This window comes from Clarias gariepinus, chromosome 21 (assembly GCF_024256425.1).
Source record: "Clarias gariepinus isolate MV-2021 ecotype Netherlands chromosome 21, CGAR_prim_01v2, whole genome shotgun sequence".
Lineage (NCBI taxonomy): Eukaryota > Metazoa > Chordata > Actinopteri > Siluriformes > Clariidae > Clarias > Clarias gariepinus.
In genome coordinates this window covers 7,154,003-7,170,096 of record NC_071120.1, presented here as the reverse complement: position 1 = coordinate 7,170,096, position 16,094 = coordinate 7,154,003, and the positions used below count along the sequence as shown (strand labels likewise).

Here is a 16,094-nt window from a genome sequence, read left to right as displayed (position 1 = left end):
CATAAAATAATCTAATTCACACACAAAAAAAATAAATGTTGGGTTTAATTAATTTTTCTTGTCAAGTTCCACACAAATGACTTTAGTAAACTCAACTAACATTTGTAAGGTCCTTTATTCACAACATTAATGTCACAAGCATTTTAATAACAAATGGCACTGTTTGAAATGCAGCACAGAAATCGAGAAATTGAGAATATGATGGTCCAACAATACAAAAGACAGACTACATAATATGCAACATTTTTTTTTTTTTCTTCTTCCTTTTCAAACCTTACTGTCAACTTTGACATTTAAAAAAGGGGGGAACAAAAAACATTAAAAGTTGGTTATCTTCAACTTTTCTTTCAACAGTATTCTGGACATGTTTTACTGTTCGAAGCCATATTTTTACATCTATAAGGGAGAGACGGCATGCAACAAAATAATGCGGAAGCTGTGCGTGTGTGGGGTAGCACTGCTGACCAATCAACAACCTTCATAGGTTAAAGAACAAATTAAACACACGTTGCAACCGAAATAGGTGAAAAACTTACCATGTTCATTGTGAGGAGGCTAAAAACAGGGTTTAGAGATTTCAAGAGGGGAGCTCAGGCCAAAACAACAAACAAAAACACCTATAACTGGTAAACAGAATCTAACTAACCTGCCAATAGAAAGAGACAAAAGTACATAAAAATACCCTAACTAACAAACAGGAAAGAAACAGACTCAAGAACAAAAATGGCACCCCCTCTCTACTAAATCCCAAACTGAATTAACAGTTAGCAAAAACTTAAGGCCTCATCACAAACAAAGATAACTTACAAAGAAAGACTAGTTTTCTTAACTATAACGATAAATATAACAGAAGTAAGTTAACTTAACTCCACTCAAAGGATCCAACTTCCAACTAGAGAATTCTTAGGACCAAAACTGAATCCTCACAGGATGCGCTCTCACACACACAGCCAACCTGGGCTGTGTTAGCAATGCTGTTTAAATCCTAATTGCTCTCTCTCATCCTCCAATCAGTGGGCACAGCCAATCATTGAGGTCAGGTGGTAGCCATTTCTTCCTACTTGTGAGTAGAGGGGTGAAAGAGAGGGAGAGAAAAAAGCAAATACGTCCAAGGACGTAACATTTACATAAGAAAAACAAATCATGTCACCCACAAAAATATAAAAGGAAAAAAAAAGTTCTCACTGTATCAATCTTAAAAATATAAATATTTAAAAGGAAAATGCAAGATCTTGCCCTTAAGGTCAATAATACCAACTAAACATTAGTTATTTTACCATATTAACAAAATTATGTTAAAAAAATTAACATAATTTACCCAATTTTTTTCCTATCAAATACAGTTTTTTTCCCCAAGTTTCTGCAAAGCCTACATATATTGCATGCAAAACAAACAAAAAAAACATCTTTTAATAAGTGCAAAGAAGGCCCTTCATGTGAAACTCAACAAACAAGTACTCGATGTTGGTTTACACCCATGGTTCTCAAAGTGTGGGGCGCGCAATGAACGGGAGGGAATTAGTGGAAAATAATAGGAAAGTACCTATTCTAATTCATGCCTTTTTTTATTGACAATAAAGATTGGACACTCGAAACTAAACAATCACACGCAAAGAAATGGATCATTAATACAAGTAAATTAAAATAACATCAGAAAAAAAGTGGAACCATAGTGCAACAATAACGGTTTAACGTCGGCATGTTAATTCCAGAGGAACAATATATAAAGAAACATTCGGTATTATATATGTCATTTCATTTATTCCAATGTGTATGCTGATGTTTCTGTATTTTTGTTAGGCAGTTCTAGTCTGGCATTTCTAGTTTCCAGTGTGGTAACAAAGTTGCTTTTTGATTCTTCAGGCGCTGAACAAAAGGGAAGATCAATATCGTTCTACGCTTTTTGTTGGTGTGCGGCATTTAGCGATGATCCCTAAATCATTCGTTGCATCGTAGAAAATAATGGTGTTTATGCTTTTAAACATGTATAATTTAAGGCGGATGTAAGCCTGTCACGATAACAAATTTTGCTGGACGATAAATTTTTAAGAAATTATTGCGATAAACGATAATATTGTCGATCTGAGACCATTTTCACCTAGAATAATGATAATGGCATAATGCACATACGCCTTTCAAAATTCAAAAACGTTTATTTTTAGACTACTTAACACTGAAAATGGAAAACATTTTAAATATCCACAATAACAATGAACAAAACTACCAAAAACAATAAAAGCAATGGACTCTCAGTCTCTGTTAACAAAAAATGCACTTGAATAAATACCAAAAACAATAAATAAAATGGATGTAAACAAAATTGCACTTCAAAAAATATTAAACAATAGGCTCAACATGCATTCCATAACAGGCAAAACTGCCTGTTAGGACCTTTGTAAACGAACAAACAAAAAGCCTCAAGCCATATGCAAAAAACTTTTGAAAAATAATTTCTCCAGCAAAAAAAGTGAATTGCAGTCTATGTGCACCAATAATGAGAGAGAGAGATAGTGATTTCATGGCAGATTCCGTGCAAGAAATACCAACATGTTGACTTTGTGTGGCTTAAGGCAGGATCCCTCAGGAGTAGCAATGTTGCCAGCTGTGCTAAACATTCTCTCAGAGCTGGTGCTTGTAGCACAAATGCACATGTATTTTTGGGCCAACTTGGCCATCAAAGGATATCTTCTTTGATTGTCATGCCACCACACCAAGGGATCACAAGATGCATCAATTGCATCCTCTTGGAGGAACTTAGTCAGCTCTGCATCAGCCAGCACTCTTTTTGGAAATGCAGCCTGGGCCTGACTGAGATTACGAGCTCTTCTGTTTTGAAGAAGGTCACTCAGCCTCTTCTTGGTGAGTGCGGCAGCAGTAGGTTCATCCTCGTTTCCTCCAGTGGCCTTGCTGCAGCTCTCACCACTTGTACCTTCTCCACTTTCTTCTTGTCCTAAGTCCAGTAGCTCTTGCACAAGCTGATGTTTGACATCATCCAATGCATCTGCCTCCTCCATGCTGCCACGATACCTTGGATCCAAGATGGTGGCCTTTCTAAGTAGGACATTGATTGCAGGTAAGCTGTATTTTTCAGTCAGTACCCTGCACATGTTTTGTTTAATACTGTCTGTCAGTGCAGTGTCATCAGGGCCTGGAAAGAGAAGGTCGTCTTTAATTAGTTCCAACACAGGCTTAACCGAAGACACCGTGATGTATTTTTCCCCTGAGAGGATGTCTGTGAAGTCAGCCAGTGGTTTCATTGCTGCGTTGATAGACTCCAACACAGCAACATCCTGCCAGGTTGGGTTGAGATGGCTATGTTTTTTGTCTTCAACCAGGACACGTCTTATGGCTGGGAGGTGCTCCAGCACCCTCTCTACCATCTTCTGCTTAGTGCCCCATCGTGTGACAACATTCTGTGTGAAAGATAATATTGTTCTTGTTCATTAGTTTGTCTATCAACATTCTTAAATAAAATAACTTCTTTTTACATGTCCATTATTTTTATTAATGCTCATATTGACCATTTAAACTGTGGATTAAAGTAGGCCTGCTATTTTTATTTGATAAAAAAAAGATGCCGTTTGTTTTCGAAGCTTTAAATTGATTGTGTTTTCTTTTTGTCATCATAATTTGTTAATTATTTAAGTTAATAAAATATATTTATTGTAGGCCTATCTTATGTTTTTAATTTATATTATTTTTTTTTTTTTTTTTTGTTGTCACTGTCAGAAATGCTGCAGGTGCGTGAATTTTATGTGAATCCAGGTTCTGTAACTCCTGTTGTTGATCTGTCCTGCAGTCTTTTAGGGTATGTCTCTACCAACTTTGCACATCTAGAGACTGAAATCCTTGCCCATTCTTCTTTGCAAAACAGCTCCAGCTCAGTCGGATTAGATGGACAGCGTTTGTGAACAGCAGTTTTCAGATCCTACCACAGATTCTCGATTGGATTTAGATCTAGATCTGGACTTTGACTGGGCCATTCTAACACATGGATATGTTTTGTTTTTAACCATTCCATTGTTGCCCTGGCTTTATGTTTAGGGTCGTTGTCCTGCTGGAAGGTGAACCTCCGCCCCAGTCTCAAGTCTTTTGCAGACTCCAAGAGGTTTTCTTCCAAGATTGCCCTGTATTTGGCTCCATCCATCTTCCCATCAACCCTGACCAGCTTTCCTGTCCCTGCTGAAGAGAAACACCCCCAGAGCATGATGCTGCCACCACCATATTTGACAGTGGGGATGGTGTGTTCAGAGTGATGTGCAGTGTTAGTTTTCCGCCACACATAGCGTTTTGCATTTTGGTTTAATCTGACCAGAGCACCTTCTTCCACATGTTTGCTGTGTCCCCCACATGGCTTGTGGCAAACCGAAAACGGGACTTCTTATGTTTTTCTGTTAAAAATGGCTTTCTTCTTGCCACTCTTCCATAAGTGCACGACTAAGTGCACGACTAATAGTTGTCCTATGGACAGATTCCCCCATCTGAGCTGTAGATCTCTGCAGCTCGTCCAGAGTCACCATGGGCCTCTTGGCTGCATTTTTGATCAGCGCTCTTCTTGTTCGGCCTGTGAGTTTAGGTGGACGGCCTTGTCTTGGTAGGTTTACAGTTGTGCCATACTCCTTCCATTTCTGAATGATTGCTTAAATAGTGCTATTTAGTCATTAGCACTCATCAGGCAATGTCTATGGGCAACTGACTGCACATAGACCAAAGGGGGCTGGAATAATTACGCACACCCCACTTTGCAGTTATTTATTTGTAAAAAATGTTTGAAATCATGTATGATTTTCGTTCCACTTCTCACGTGTACAACACTTTGTATTGGTCTTTCATGTGGAATTCCAATGAAATTGATTTATGTTTGTGGCTGTAATGTGACAAAATGTGGAAAAGTTCAATTCGAATACTTTTGCAACCCACTGTCATTTACTTTATATACCTTCTGCAAACCGACCTGCTGAATTAAAAAAAAAATTTATGCTAGCATCTATTTTTTTTAAATTAAAGGATTATTTTATGACCCGAGCATACTTTACCCAAGACCCAGACATGCCTGTTTATCAACAACCAAATTATAACAGGGCTCGAAATTAACTTTTTTATTTGGTAGCACTGGTGCTCCCAACTTCAAAAAGTTAGGAGCACCAGCAAAAATTTAGGAGCACCCACCAGAAATTAATGAGCACCACAACTATAAATTGTATATTTTATATACAAAACAGATTTCTTTAATTTGAATCTAAACATGAACTACTGTTCGGTATCACACAACAGCTCAATGCATATTGCTCCTATATGAAGGAGCCAAAAAGATCGCTGTCTGATATACAGCACAGTTGTTTAGGTTCTGTCACCTGACAAAACAGGATAAACACATGCCATTTAAACAGCAATCATTTTATTTCACTTTTTCTGAGTCTTAGTGTGCAAATCTCGAATCAAATCATTAATGTTTGCCAAGTCAGTGAATGCATTTTAACAATTATTTGTGCGAAGCGGATTGTCTATTGGTGAACTGTCAACAAAATTCTAGCCATGGCAATATTACTATGTAGCACATCAATTTCTTTTACAAGACTGATTTCTGACAAATAGTCGTCATTAGATTAGGAGAACTGACAGGGATCATATTTAAACTTTTACATTTAGATGTTTAATCTGCTGTTATTTTTAAGTCCGTATTCACAGACTATAGCCTGTCCTGCTATAATGAATGTGCGTCAAAGCGGTAAAAAAAATTAAATAAATAAAACTAGCATTAACGTTAACTGTTGTCGTTACTTTGATGGACTTTGATAGATTCACTAGCGAACTTAAAGTGACTTACACTTTTCTTTTAAAAAAAAAAAGCTCCTTATGTCCAGCTTTTTTTTCTTTCATCCAACACACCTTCTTGCAAGGAAAAAAAGTGCACTTCATTTGGCGCTGCTTGTATCTGAACGCAGCCATAGGCTCTCACATGAGAGCAGGGAAAGGCACAGCCAATCAAAATGTTCATATGTGTTTTGGGGGCGGGACACTTGTCCCTACATTTCTTGTGTTTGACACTCTCACCGTGTTTGACCAAGCTCTCGAGCTTAAAGTGCGTAGATTAAGTGGTGAACGCTGTGTTACCTGCAAACTCCGTCCCACAGGTTTTATAGTGAATGCAGTGCATAGAGCCATTTTTATAGCGGAGCCACTCAAAGTCTTTCAGCCATTCCCTCCGAAAACTGTACACCACCTTTTCGGCTGGTGAATCAACATTCACTACATCACTATCACCAGCGCCATTATTTGTAACGTTATGTGGTTTGCAAAATAAATCAGTCAGTGTTCTTTCATTTTCCCTCTTCTTCACCTCTTTAAATTGAAATTTTCCCGCTGTAGTTAGCGCCGTTACCTGACTGAATGATTGACAGCTACTGTATTATTAACCAATCTAAAATCTCAACGGCAGAACGTCATCGTATCAGCATTCAGCGCACAGAACACACACATACTGTTATCGTATTAATCTGTTTAATTTGTAGAGATATTAAAATAGGTCGCACGGCAACAATTACATGCACTCGCACCAATGCTCCCAAATATATTTTGAGGTCGCATAGATGAAATTTCGGGAGCATATGCGACCAAAATGGTCGCAATTTCGAGCCCTGTATAAATATGGAAAACTGCAAGTTAACAATACCTACATGTCGTGCGCAGTTTAAGTAATTAGGCTCCAAGTTACCTTAATGTAATTAGCTGGCAACAGGTAGACATACCTAACTTAAGCTAACAGCTAACACTCAGTTTCCAGAATTCCGTTAGAAGTCTGCTAAAGGCAATTTTATTTGTTTAATATCTTAAAATATTATTAATTAACTTAGCAGTTTCGCACGAAAATTCCTCCTTCTCTTATATGGCAGTCATCTTGGTCTTTTGAAGCCCGCTAAGATGTTGATGTCAGAGGCTGCGTCTCTTTCCATACTCAAATAATGATGAGTCTGTCAAAGTATACTCAAAAACAGTTTAAATGAAAACCTCATTACTCGTTATAAAAACTCATACGTTTTTAGCTGGGATAACCAAACGGCAGGTTTTAATTGCTACATGGATAATCTATAATTATTAATCTATAATCTTTAATCCGGGTGTACAGTCCACATCTTACAGTCTCAATTTTAGAGAAAAATAATAAAAAATAATAAGTTCGATCCCCGGGTGATGCTGTAACCTCTTGCAGCCGAGGGGAGGCATGAAAGGTACTTAGTGCACTCACATTAATCGCGGCTCTACAGCCAATCAGGGGCATCTGTGAGCTTATGCAAGCGGAAGGAGCGGATAGCGCTGTCCTCCGAGTGTGTTACGCGGCACCCCAGGGTGAATGAGTGAGCAGTTCGAAAAGATGCGGTCGGCTGTCGTCACGTAGTTCGGAGTAAACACGTGATGGTCTTCAGCCCTCCGGACTGAGTGGTAATAGTAGCCTTAATGTGGGAGCCCTCTAGTGACGGGGAGGAATTGGACACGACTAAATTAGGGAAACTGGGGAAAAAAAAAAAAAAAAAAAAAAAGGGAAACTGAGGTAAAATGGTTTGTTAAGAAAGCATCTTGGTCTGTAAGACGATGACAGCAGAGATGGGTTTAAGGCACATGTCTGTCAGGACTGAGGTCAGAGATTTTAGTGTCATTTTAGTGACAAATCCTGAATGGAAACGACCGATCCTGCACTAAAACGAAGAAGGGGAGAAACAAAGACTTGTTCTTAAATTTTTCTTAAAAATCTTGGCACATCTTGCGGAATACTCGTAGACCATGTTACTCGCAATCCGAGGTTTCACTGTATAATCTCTTATTAATATTATGACTGAAACGTGTTTAAATAAACTCAAAATATGATTAACAATTCAGGTTACAAGACTGCTGTTAATTTTACAGACCTTTTCTATTCAACATTTGCAATGAAAAGGCTTAACATAACATCATGTTTAGAAATGACAACATTCTATTAACTTTACACATTAATACCAAAATTATACATCACTCAAAGGTAAACTTAAAGCTATTGCCCTTTAAATTCTTCGAAAAAAAAAATATATATATATATGATTACCCAAAAAAAGCATTCAATCTTAACCATATACATCAGCCATATGCTTAGCTACTAACTTCCTGGTTTTATAAATTATCAGCAGTTCCTTAAAGAGACCAGATCGCAGTTAGACAAAAGATTAACCCAAACAATGGCAAACAAAACAGAACAAATAGAGATCACAAAAACTTTGTTTAAAAAAGTTAGGTGGCAAAAAGTCAATAACCACAGGAATGTTTAGTATTCAATAGTGTTCAAAAGTGACCCAACGGTTCAGTCTTTAAAGTACAACACTGCCTCCAGGGCTTATACAGGGGACAATCTCATCATCTAGACACATTTTTCTCACACACACACACTTCCATAAACTTTACTTTCAAATTTTCTTTTCATTTTTGTGATGCTGCTTTGAGACAATGACCATTGTTAAAAGCGCTATATAAATAAAACTGAATTGAATTTACATGATTCCTCACTTACCCTGATCACTCATGAATTATCAATCTGGAATTTTCAGGCCACATGGCCCTTTTCCATTTCTCCAATGTCAAATCTTTATGATCCCCAGCAAATTCAAGTCTTTCTGATGGTTCTCGCTATTAAGTGGTTTTCTTATGGACACACAGCAGTTTAGTCCCAATCCTGTGAGTTGTCAACACATTATGTGTATGGAAATGCTTTCTTTCCTTCCGTTATTAAGCATCCCCTCATTTGTTGTTGTTGATTTGTTTGCCATGTAACTTTATAAAGTGTTTATGTGGTCTCAATTCTTGATTTTTTTCCGATATTTCTTCCAAAAAGTTGATGGTTCAACACTATCCCTACAAGTATTTATATTTCTTTATAGTTTCTTAATCCTTTTCCAGTCATTTCAAATCTCTCCAGTTGTTTTCTTAGCTTGATGCAGCCCAATAAATTGACCCTTCTGATGAAATGTTGACAGGCATATTTAGGAGTGACTGCAGTGCATACAACACGTCCCATATTGTAATTGTGTTATGGATTCTCTCCTGTGTGGAAGCACTGGTGTCTTCTGAATTGACCTACATGTCTAAAACTGATACGGCTTCTCTCCAGTGTGAATGCGCTGGTGTGTTTGGAGAGAACTAGCTGCAGTAAAACTCCTCCCACACTGTGAGCACTGATACGGCCTCTCTCCTGTGTGAATGCGCTGATGAATTTTTAGGTGACCTGCCCGTGTAAAACTCTTCCCACACTGTGAGCAGTGATACGGCTTCTCTCCTGTGTGAATCCGCTGGTGTATTTGGAGATAACTAGCTGCAGTAAAACTCTTCCCACACTGTAAGCAGTAATACGGCTTCTCTCCTGTGTGAATGCGCTGGTGAATTTGCAGGTGACATGCCTGTGTAAAACTCCTCCCACACCGTGTGCAGTGATACGGCTTCTCTCCTGTGTGAATGCGCTGGTGTATTTGAAAACTAGTAGCTGCAGTAAAACTCTTCCCACACTGTAAGCAGCGATACGGCTTCTCTCCAGTGTGAATGCGCTGGTGTTTTTTGAGAGAACTAGCTGCAGTAAAACTGTTCCCGCACTGTGTGCAGTAATACGGCTTCTCTCCTGTGTGAATGCGCTGGTGTGTTTGGAGAGACCTAGCTGAAGTAAAACTCTTCCCACACTGTGCGCAGTGATACGGCTTCTCTCCTGTGTGAATGCGCTGATGTATTTTCAGATGACTTGGGTAACTAAATCTCTTCCCACAACCTGAGCACTGGTAATTTTGCTTCTTCATTTCTTCATGATATGTCTTACGATGACCAGATAATGTTTTCTTATTACTTCCTTTAAAGGCCATATCTTGAGGTATTTTTGGAGGTAAATCTAAGTGCAGTGAACACATCAGGGTCAAGAAAAGACTTGGGAAAATGTGTGATCTGGGGACAAGAAAAAAAAACATTTTTAACAAGGAAAGTACCTAAGAATATTAAGTTTTTTTGTTTAAGTAAAATATTTTTTTAAATTAATTATTAATTAACAAGGCCAGGAATGCTGTGTCACAAATCTGTTTCTTAGGCTGACTCTCTATGATGTTATGTGAAAGTGGTCAGATTGAATTTGGCTCTGTTCAGACTAGTGTTGGAAACTTTTTTTTCCTTTGTCGAAGCAGAGACCAGGAGACATTGGGATATCTTTCAAGCAGAAGTTAATCTTTATTGAGAACTCGCCGTGCATCGCTGTAGTAATCCAAGTCTGACTAAAAACTCTAACTGACTAATACCTTTTTAAGGGGTGGGATACAAAGAGGTGGCGATTATCTAAACAAAGCATAGTGTAGTTGAGTAATCAGCCTGGTAACGGCGATTCTTTAGATTTTTTTCGATTAATTCAAATTTACGTTTTAAGACGATTACATTTTTTCTTAAATCGAGGTATCGCGATTCTTTCGAAAAATATTAGATACATTGTAATTGCACCAATGGCAGAATAATTAAAAGGCAATATTGTCCGAACACATGATGGCGCACCTAATTAACCGCTCACTTGTGAGAGTAAAGCACTCTATGAAGGAACGTAATAAGCAACAGAGAGATCATAGAGATGGACAGCGACTCTTCAGATCAGGATGACCTTGTGCCAGAGAAAGGTAGTAACGTTTTATCTGTGGTTCGGAAATGGTTCATATTTGAGATTTCAAACATTGAACAAACTTTTGTCAATGCTAAATACAGTAAAACCTCGGACTGCGAGTAAGGCGTTTTTTGTGAGTGTTCCGCAAAACGAGCAAAGATTTTAAATACATTTTTACTTGAAAACAAGCAAGTCTTGGTTTACGAGTACCACGTATCACGCATGCACTTCTTGTTTACACACTGATCGTCACATGATCACAACTGAGCCAACGGTTTTTTTCTCTCTTGCACTGTGGAATTGCGGGTAATTGTCTCCCCTGCTGGGTCTTAGTGCCCGTCTCTTACTGGTATAATCAACATCCGTGCGTAAAACACATTATTTTGTGTTTAAAAGCGTGTGTTTACAGTGCGCGTGTCTTGTTTCTTATAACACGCGTGTGCGCGCATGTAAAGCAAAAGAATTTTATTATTATGGATTATAGATTGTTATTAAAGGTTAAAAATCCATTTTCTCTCTCTCCGTTGTTAAGTGTGTGCGTTGTGTGCCTGCGCGTAATTTGATACCGTGCCGGTTCACACATTTTCTCTCTCGCCTTTAATGTGTGTGTGTGTGTGTGTGTGTGTGAGAGAAACACCCCCTCTCTGCTTCACACACACACAAAGACACTAGGGCACCAAGCTGAATAGGAAGAATGTTCAAAATTAAGAGATGAAGACAAACCAAGTTCAAAAGATGGACTTGGCTTTGCATAAACGTTTCAAAGACGTAGCTATTCCCCGAATGTACACTGAAACACGTGAAAAAGTAGCGGAGCAGCTTGAAAAGGCATCTTTTTTTCCTACAACGACTGACCTGTGCAGTAATCGTACTCTTCAGCCTTACATGAGCCTTTAGCCTTACAGCCCATCATGTTGATACAGAATGGAAACTGCAAAGTTTTTGCCTTCAGACATGTTATTTTCCTGACGATCATACTGGGGAAATAATTGGTCATGGGCTTAAAGATGCACTGGAGTCTTGAAAGCTTGTGGAGGATCGACAAGTGTGCATGACCACTGAAAGTGGTACATAATCAAAGCAATGAAGATGAACGACTGGACGCATCTTTAGTGTTTTGGACATCGTCTTTACAATGCCATTGGTAAGTATGATATGCAGTTATTCAGATGTTATTTCATTAATAGATGAAATTATGATGATGATTATGTTTTGCTTTTGTAATAACAGTGCCAGTCACTTAATATGAGGTTATAGATTCAAATACTGTTCATATACAAGTTATGAAGGAGTAAGCTCTTTACAATATTACAAAGTACAATGAACTGCCATTTCAAATCTATTTTCTAATATTTACTTTTAGATTTCATTCAAATCTTCTGCAAAAGATATTTAACTCGAGAATTTGTTTTACATTTATTTACACCTTGTTGAACAATTTATGTATGGCATGGCCATTAAAAATACAATGTTCCTTAACCAGATGTTTTTTTTTAAGTTACTTAAAAAGAGAATGTTACTTCAGTCATGTTATAATGTTTTAAGTTGACTATTTACAAATGAAAAAATAAAATAAAATAAAAAAAATCGGAATTGAAATTGTGAATTGGCCAAACTTTATGAAAAAAAAGGAGATTTTTTTTTTTGCCATATCCCCCAGCCCTACTAATCACCCTTACAATATCACCTAGACCTTCATATTATTATAGAGACAAAGGCACAGCCTGGCCTTGAGATTAGCATTCACATTTACTATGGGACCCTACCCAGTGGTCAGGAAGTCCATTAAGACAAAAGGTTAATGTCTCAGATCTGTCTACCAGACTTGATCATCTTAGAATTTCACCATCTTTACCTCCAAATGTAAAACTCAACGTACATAACTCTTTCAGTTTATATACTATTACGTTGGAAGCTAGATTAAACATTTTATAAATTTGTAATCCTACACTAGTAGCCCAAATCTGACACGATGTTGACCTGTCTGCATTGGTTGCGGTGGTAATGATTCCAGAGAACATTTTCTAATTTTTCATTCTGTTTCTGTAAATTTCCTTCTCGCTTTACTTGTGCTGATGGATCCCACAAAAAGTGTTATCAGACATTACACTGTCCACTGTCCACAGAGTCCTGTGCTCAAATTTCATACTGTTCAGATTCTAGAAAGGCAGTAGCGCTGCACGTAATAGAAAATTTTAATCGACTAGGTGTGTCTGCTTAAGTTGGTCCGCGCTGCACGATTCACCGGGTTGCGCAAATAAACCAGACCATCTCTGCGCGATTTAGATAGTCGCTCTGCGGTGTCCACTGGGCAGCGCAGATATTTGGTCTGCCCACACCGGTGAATTCGGGTGCCACGGTTTCGTCGCACGTTAGATGTGTTTGGCTTCCCATAGAAGTAAATGTGTATTGCGTGGTTACTTAACGTGCAACATCGAGTAATCTCAATCGCGAGATTGTAAAGAAAAAAGGTGCATCATCTGTGGTGTGGAATTGGTTTGGGTATAAGAAAAATGATACAAATGAGACAAACGTGATTTGCAAGGTATGCAAGTGCACTGTTTTAGCAAGCAGTGGAAACACGTCAAACCTTTTCTATTATCGGAAATCCAAGCATCCAAACTAATATGGTCAAAGTAAAAAAAATGCGGCAAACCTCAGCAATTCACAGTTTAAATAAATTTACATTATGTAAAACAGTTTCTTTGTGTTTGAATTTGTATTTATGCATTTTTAGAAATAAATTCCTATACTGTGATATATATCATTATCGAGGTAGAAAAAAAGCTTCTACCGTGATAGAAGATTTTGGTTATATCGCCCGCCCCTAGTTTTACCCCTTTCCAAAATATTAGAGTTAAAGCAATTGAGTTGAGTATTTCCCCTTTCTTATTGTAGACTAGGAGTTTCTCTCTTCAAAGGTTGTTAGCATGAATAGCAATACTGAGCACATGAGCAGATGTTCATAGTGTTATGGCAATGATAAAACACTATATTATTTGTTTAAAATGGTTACATGCTTTAATTTACATTCATCTAAGCTTTACTTTTAGGTCTCAAAAAACAGCTTTATTAACTGTTACCTGGGTCATGGTTGGGTTTTCACTTGTAGTTTTAGTTACACTCTACACTTCAAACAAAATATACTAATATAATCGCTTTAACAGATCATCCTGATTAGTCTTCAAAAACTCTGTTTAAGTACAATGACAAATCTCAAACTGTTTCATTATTTTGTAGAATTTGTATTTTATCAAAAGATTTAAAAATGCAGCCTACACCTCACAAACAAATAAAATATTTCATCATTAAAAAAAATAAATAAATAAATAATTATATATATATATATATATATATATATATATATATATATTACTGTAAACAGTAATAAATGAAACAAAGTCAGGATTTGGTATATTGTCCCTTTTTACCCCTCAGGTAAAATCTGCACAGTTTTAAAATTAAATTAGCATTTACTGAGTGTCCTGCAGTTCTTTTAAGGACTCTGACTTTCACAGTCTTCTTTTTGTTTTCTCCATTACAAACATGAAAGGTTTGCAGCAAGCTTTCAGCTCATTTTTGGCAAAGAATTTAGCTTGCCAAAAATTGTCACAGGTTTGCCAGTGTTTTCTTCTAGCGACACATTTCCAAAAACCTTCTGGCAATAATGAAAAGTCAGCAACCCCCAGTAAACATGTTCACCATTGGTTTGCACAAGTTTGCCAGTAGCGGCAAAATCCCAGCCATCTGGTAAGTTTGCTGTTAAAGGGAAACACTGGCCTAAAGTTTGCATTCAACGACCAAAACCTCACACCAACAAGGCAAAACTAAAGCATAATTTCAATATTATTACATACAAGTTGTGTTCTTATACTGATTGTTGTGCCCGGATTTGTGAATAAAGGTTTAATGTTTTGGAAAAACTCTTAAATGACAGTGCAAGTTAGAGAATTAGCTTGTAGTTTCACTGACATGTTAGAATAATTTTGGGAGATGTTAATTTGCATTTGTAAATAGGACCTTGCCTCAAATTTCCCACAGCTGTTTATCAGAAGCTTAATTTGTTTGTAAAGCTGTTGCATGAAAAATCCCTTTCATTTGGTTTATTGTCTGCAAAGTGGTATCTTACATAATAAACTGCTGCCCTTACTCACATACACACATTTTATCTAACATTTTACACTGTGCCGGAAAAACTAATGTTTGGAAATTTTAAATGATTGTGTACTGAACCATTAATTAAAAAAAAATTAGGCAGCCCCCTGTTTTCAGCTGAACTTACCTCAGACACAACAAGCTTGGAGTTTTAGTTCATCTCATCAAACAGTCTCTGTAAAAAATCCGTCAGTAACATTTCAGTGTGGAGGCGATTATCAACAAAACCTAAGGAAAAATATATAACGCTGACGTTAATTATTAATGCTGAGGTAAAATATCAAAGCAAAATGTTGAAGCGAATGAACAGCGTGAGTCAGCAGATAACGCAGGAAAAATACAAACCGTCCGCTTATTTTTCTTCTTTGATGTAACTGGCGGGTCGCAAACCGATGTGTTCAGGTGCATACTGCCACCTACTGTCCGGGAGTGTATAACAGGAGGGGTTTAGGTACTTGTACGTTCCCATAACGGTAACATATTTTAAATCACCATGTGTGATTAGGTATGCCTCTGTTACGCATCCCACATTATATTGATGTATTGTAGGCTACAGTTACCCTGCTGACTTAGTGGGAGAAGTGACATTTTTTGTTTTGAACAAGAGCAGTGACTTTAGGTTCGTAAGTTGTCAATGCAATTCGAAGGCATTGGTGGAGAGTATGGTCAGTCAGGGAGCAACGAGAGTTGCTTTTTATGGAGTTCATGTGTGAAAAACTTGACTCACATATGTTGATCCAAACATACTGAGCATGACGATCGCTACTTTCTTAATGTTAGGGAACTGATGTGCGTTGACATCAGTCCAAAACATTGCAGGCCCGTTAGTGGAAAGCTCCTGTGCCATGGTTACAGATGACTGTTCGAGTGTGAATTTCCCCTCGTCAATGGAAGGGACCAGTTTCTTAGCTCTGGCGGATAAGTCCCCTTCTATTGCAACAGTGTCTCTGACAAAAAGTCCATCCAATCGACCAGCAAAGTTATTTTTCAACATCACAATGAAATCTGTCATCACATCCGTGATTTATGCGGGGGATAAGATGCATTTGCGGAGTGTCGGAAAATGTAGCATTCGGCCTGTGCTAAAATCATTTGCGAAAAGGTCCAGTTTAACTGGACAGGGTTAAACTTACGATTTTCATCGGCAATTTTACGTTTCAGTGTTGAGAAAGACATATTGATTGATAGTAATCTAAGCTACTACCGGCATGCTCTGCATTGTTTGTGTGTTGCAGGCTATGTAATTGCATTGGAATGCGCGTTTTTGGCGAGACCATAGACATAATAAATACTTTAT

At 37.7% G+C, this 16,094-nt stretch overlaps 1 protein-coding gene across 4 annotated transcripts; it reads right to left on the bottom strand.

Moving 5' to 3' along the window:
* Positions 1-8: 8 nt before the first annotated feature.
* On the bottom strand, positions 9-15,111 carry LOC128509377 (zinc finger protein 239-like). Of its 4 annotated transcripts, none has more exons than XR_008356033.1 (3): positions 14,925-15,111; positions 8,537-9,948; positions 9-3,413 (listed from the first exon to the last, which is right to left on the bottom strand). XR_008356033.1 is itself a non-coding variant. In XM_053481095.1 (2 exons), the coding sequence occupies exon 2, from the start codon at positions 3,378-3,380 to the stop codon at positions 2,517-2,519; it is 864 nt and encodes a 287-aa protein (XP_053337070.1). In that variant the 5' UTR covers positions 3,381-3,413; positions 8,537-9,109; the 3' UTR covers positions 9-2,516. The 4 variants fall into 4 exon arrangements, 2 of the variants coding, with proteins under 2 accessions (XP_053337070.1, XP_053337071.1); XR_008356034.1 differs by having other exon boundaries at positions 9-1,057; XM_053481095.1 differs by lacking the exon at positions 14,925-15,111 and having other exon boundaries at positions 8,537-9,109.
* Between the last annotated feature and the right edge of the window lie 983 nt (positions 15,112-16,094).

Excerpts from the sequence above, each read along its gene's own strand:
- LOC128509377 (XM_053481095.1), bottom strand. The coding sequence starts at position 3,380 with ATGGTAGAGAGGGTGCTGGAGCACCTCCCAGCCATAAGACGTGTCCTG.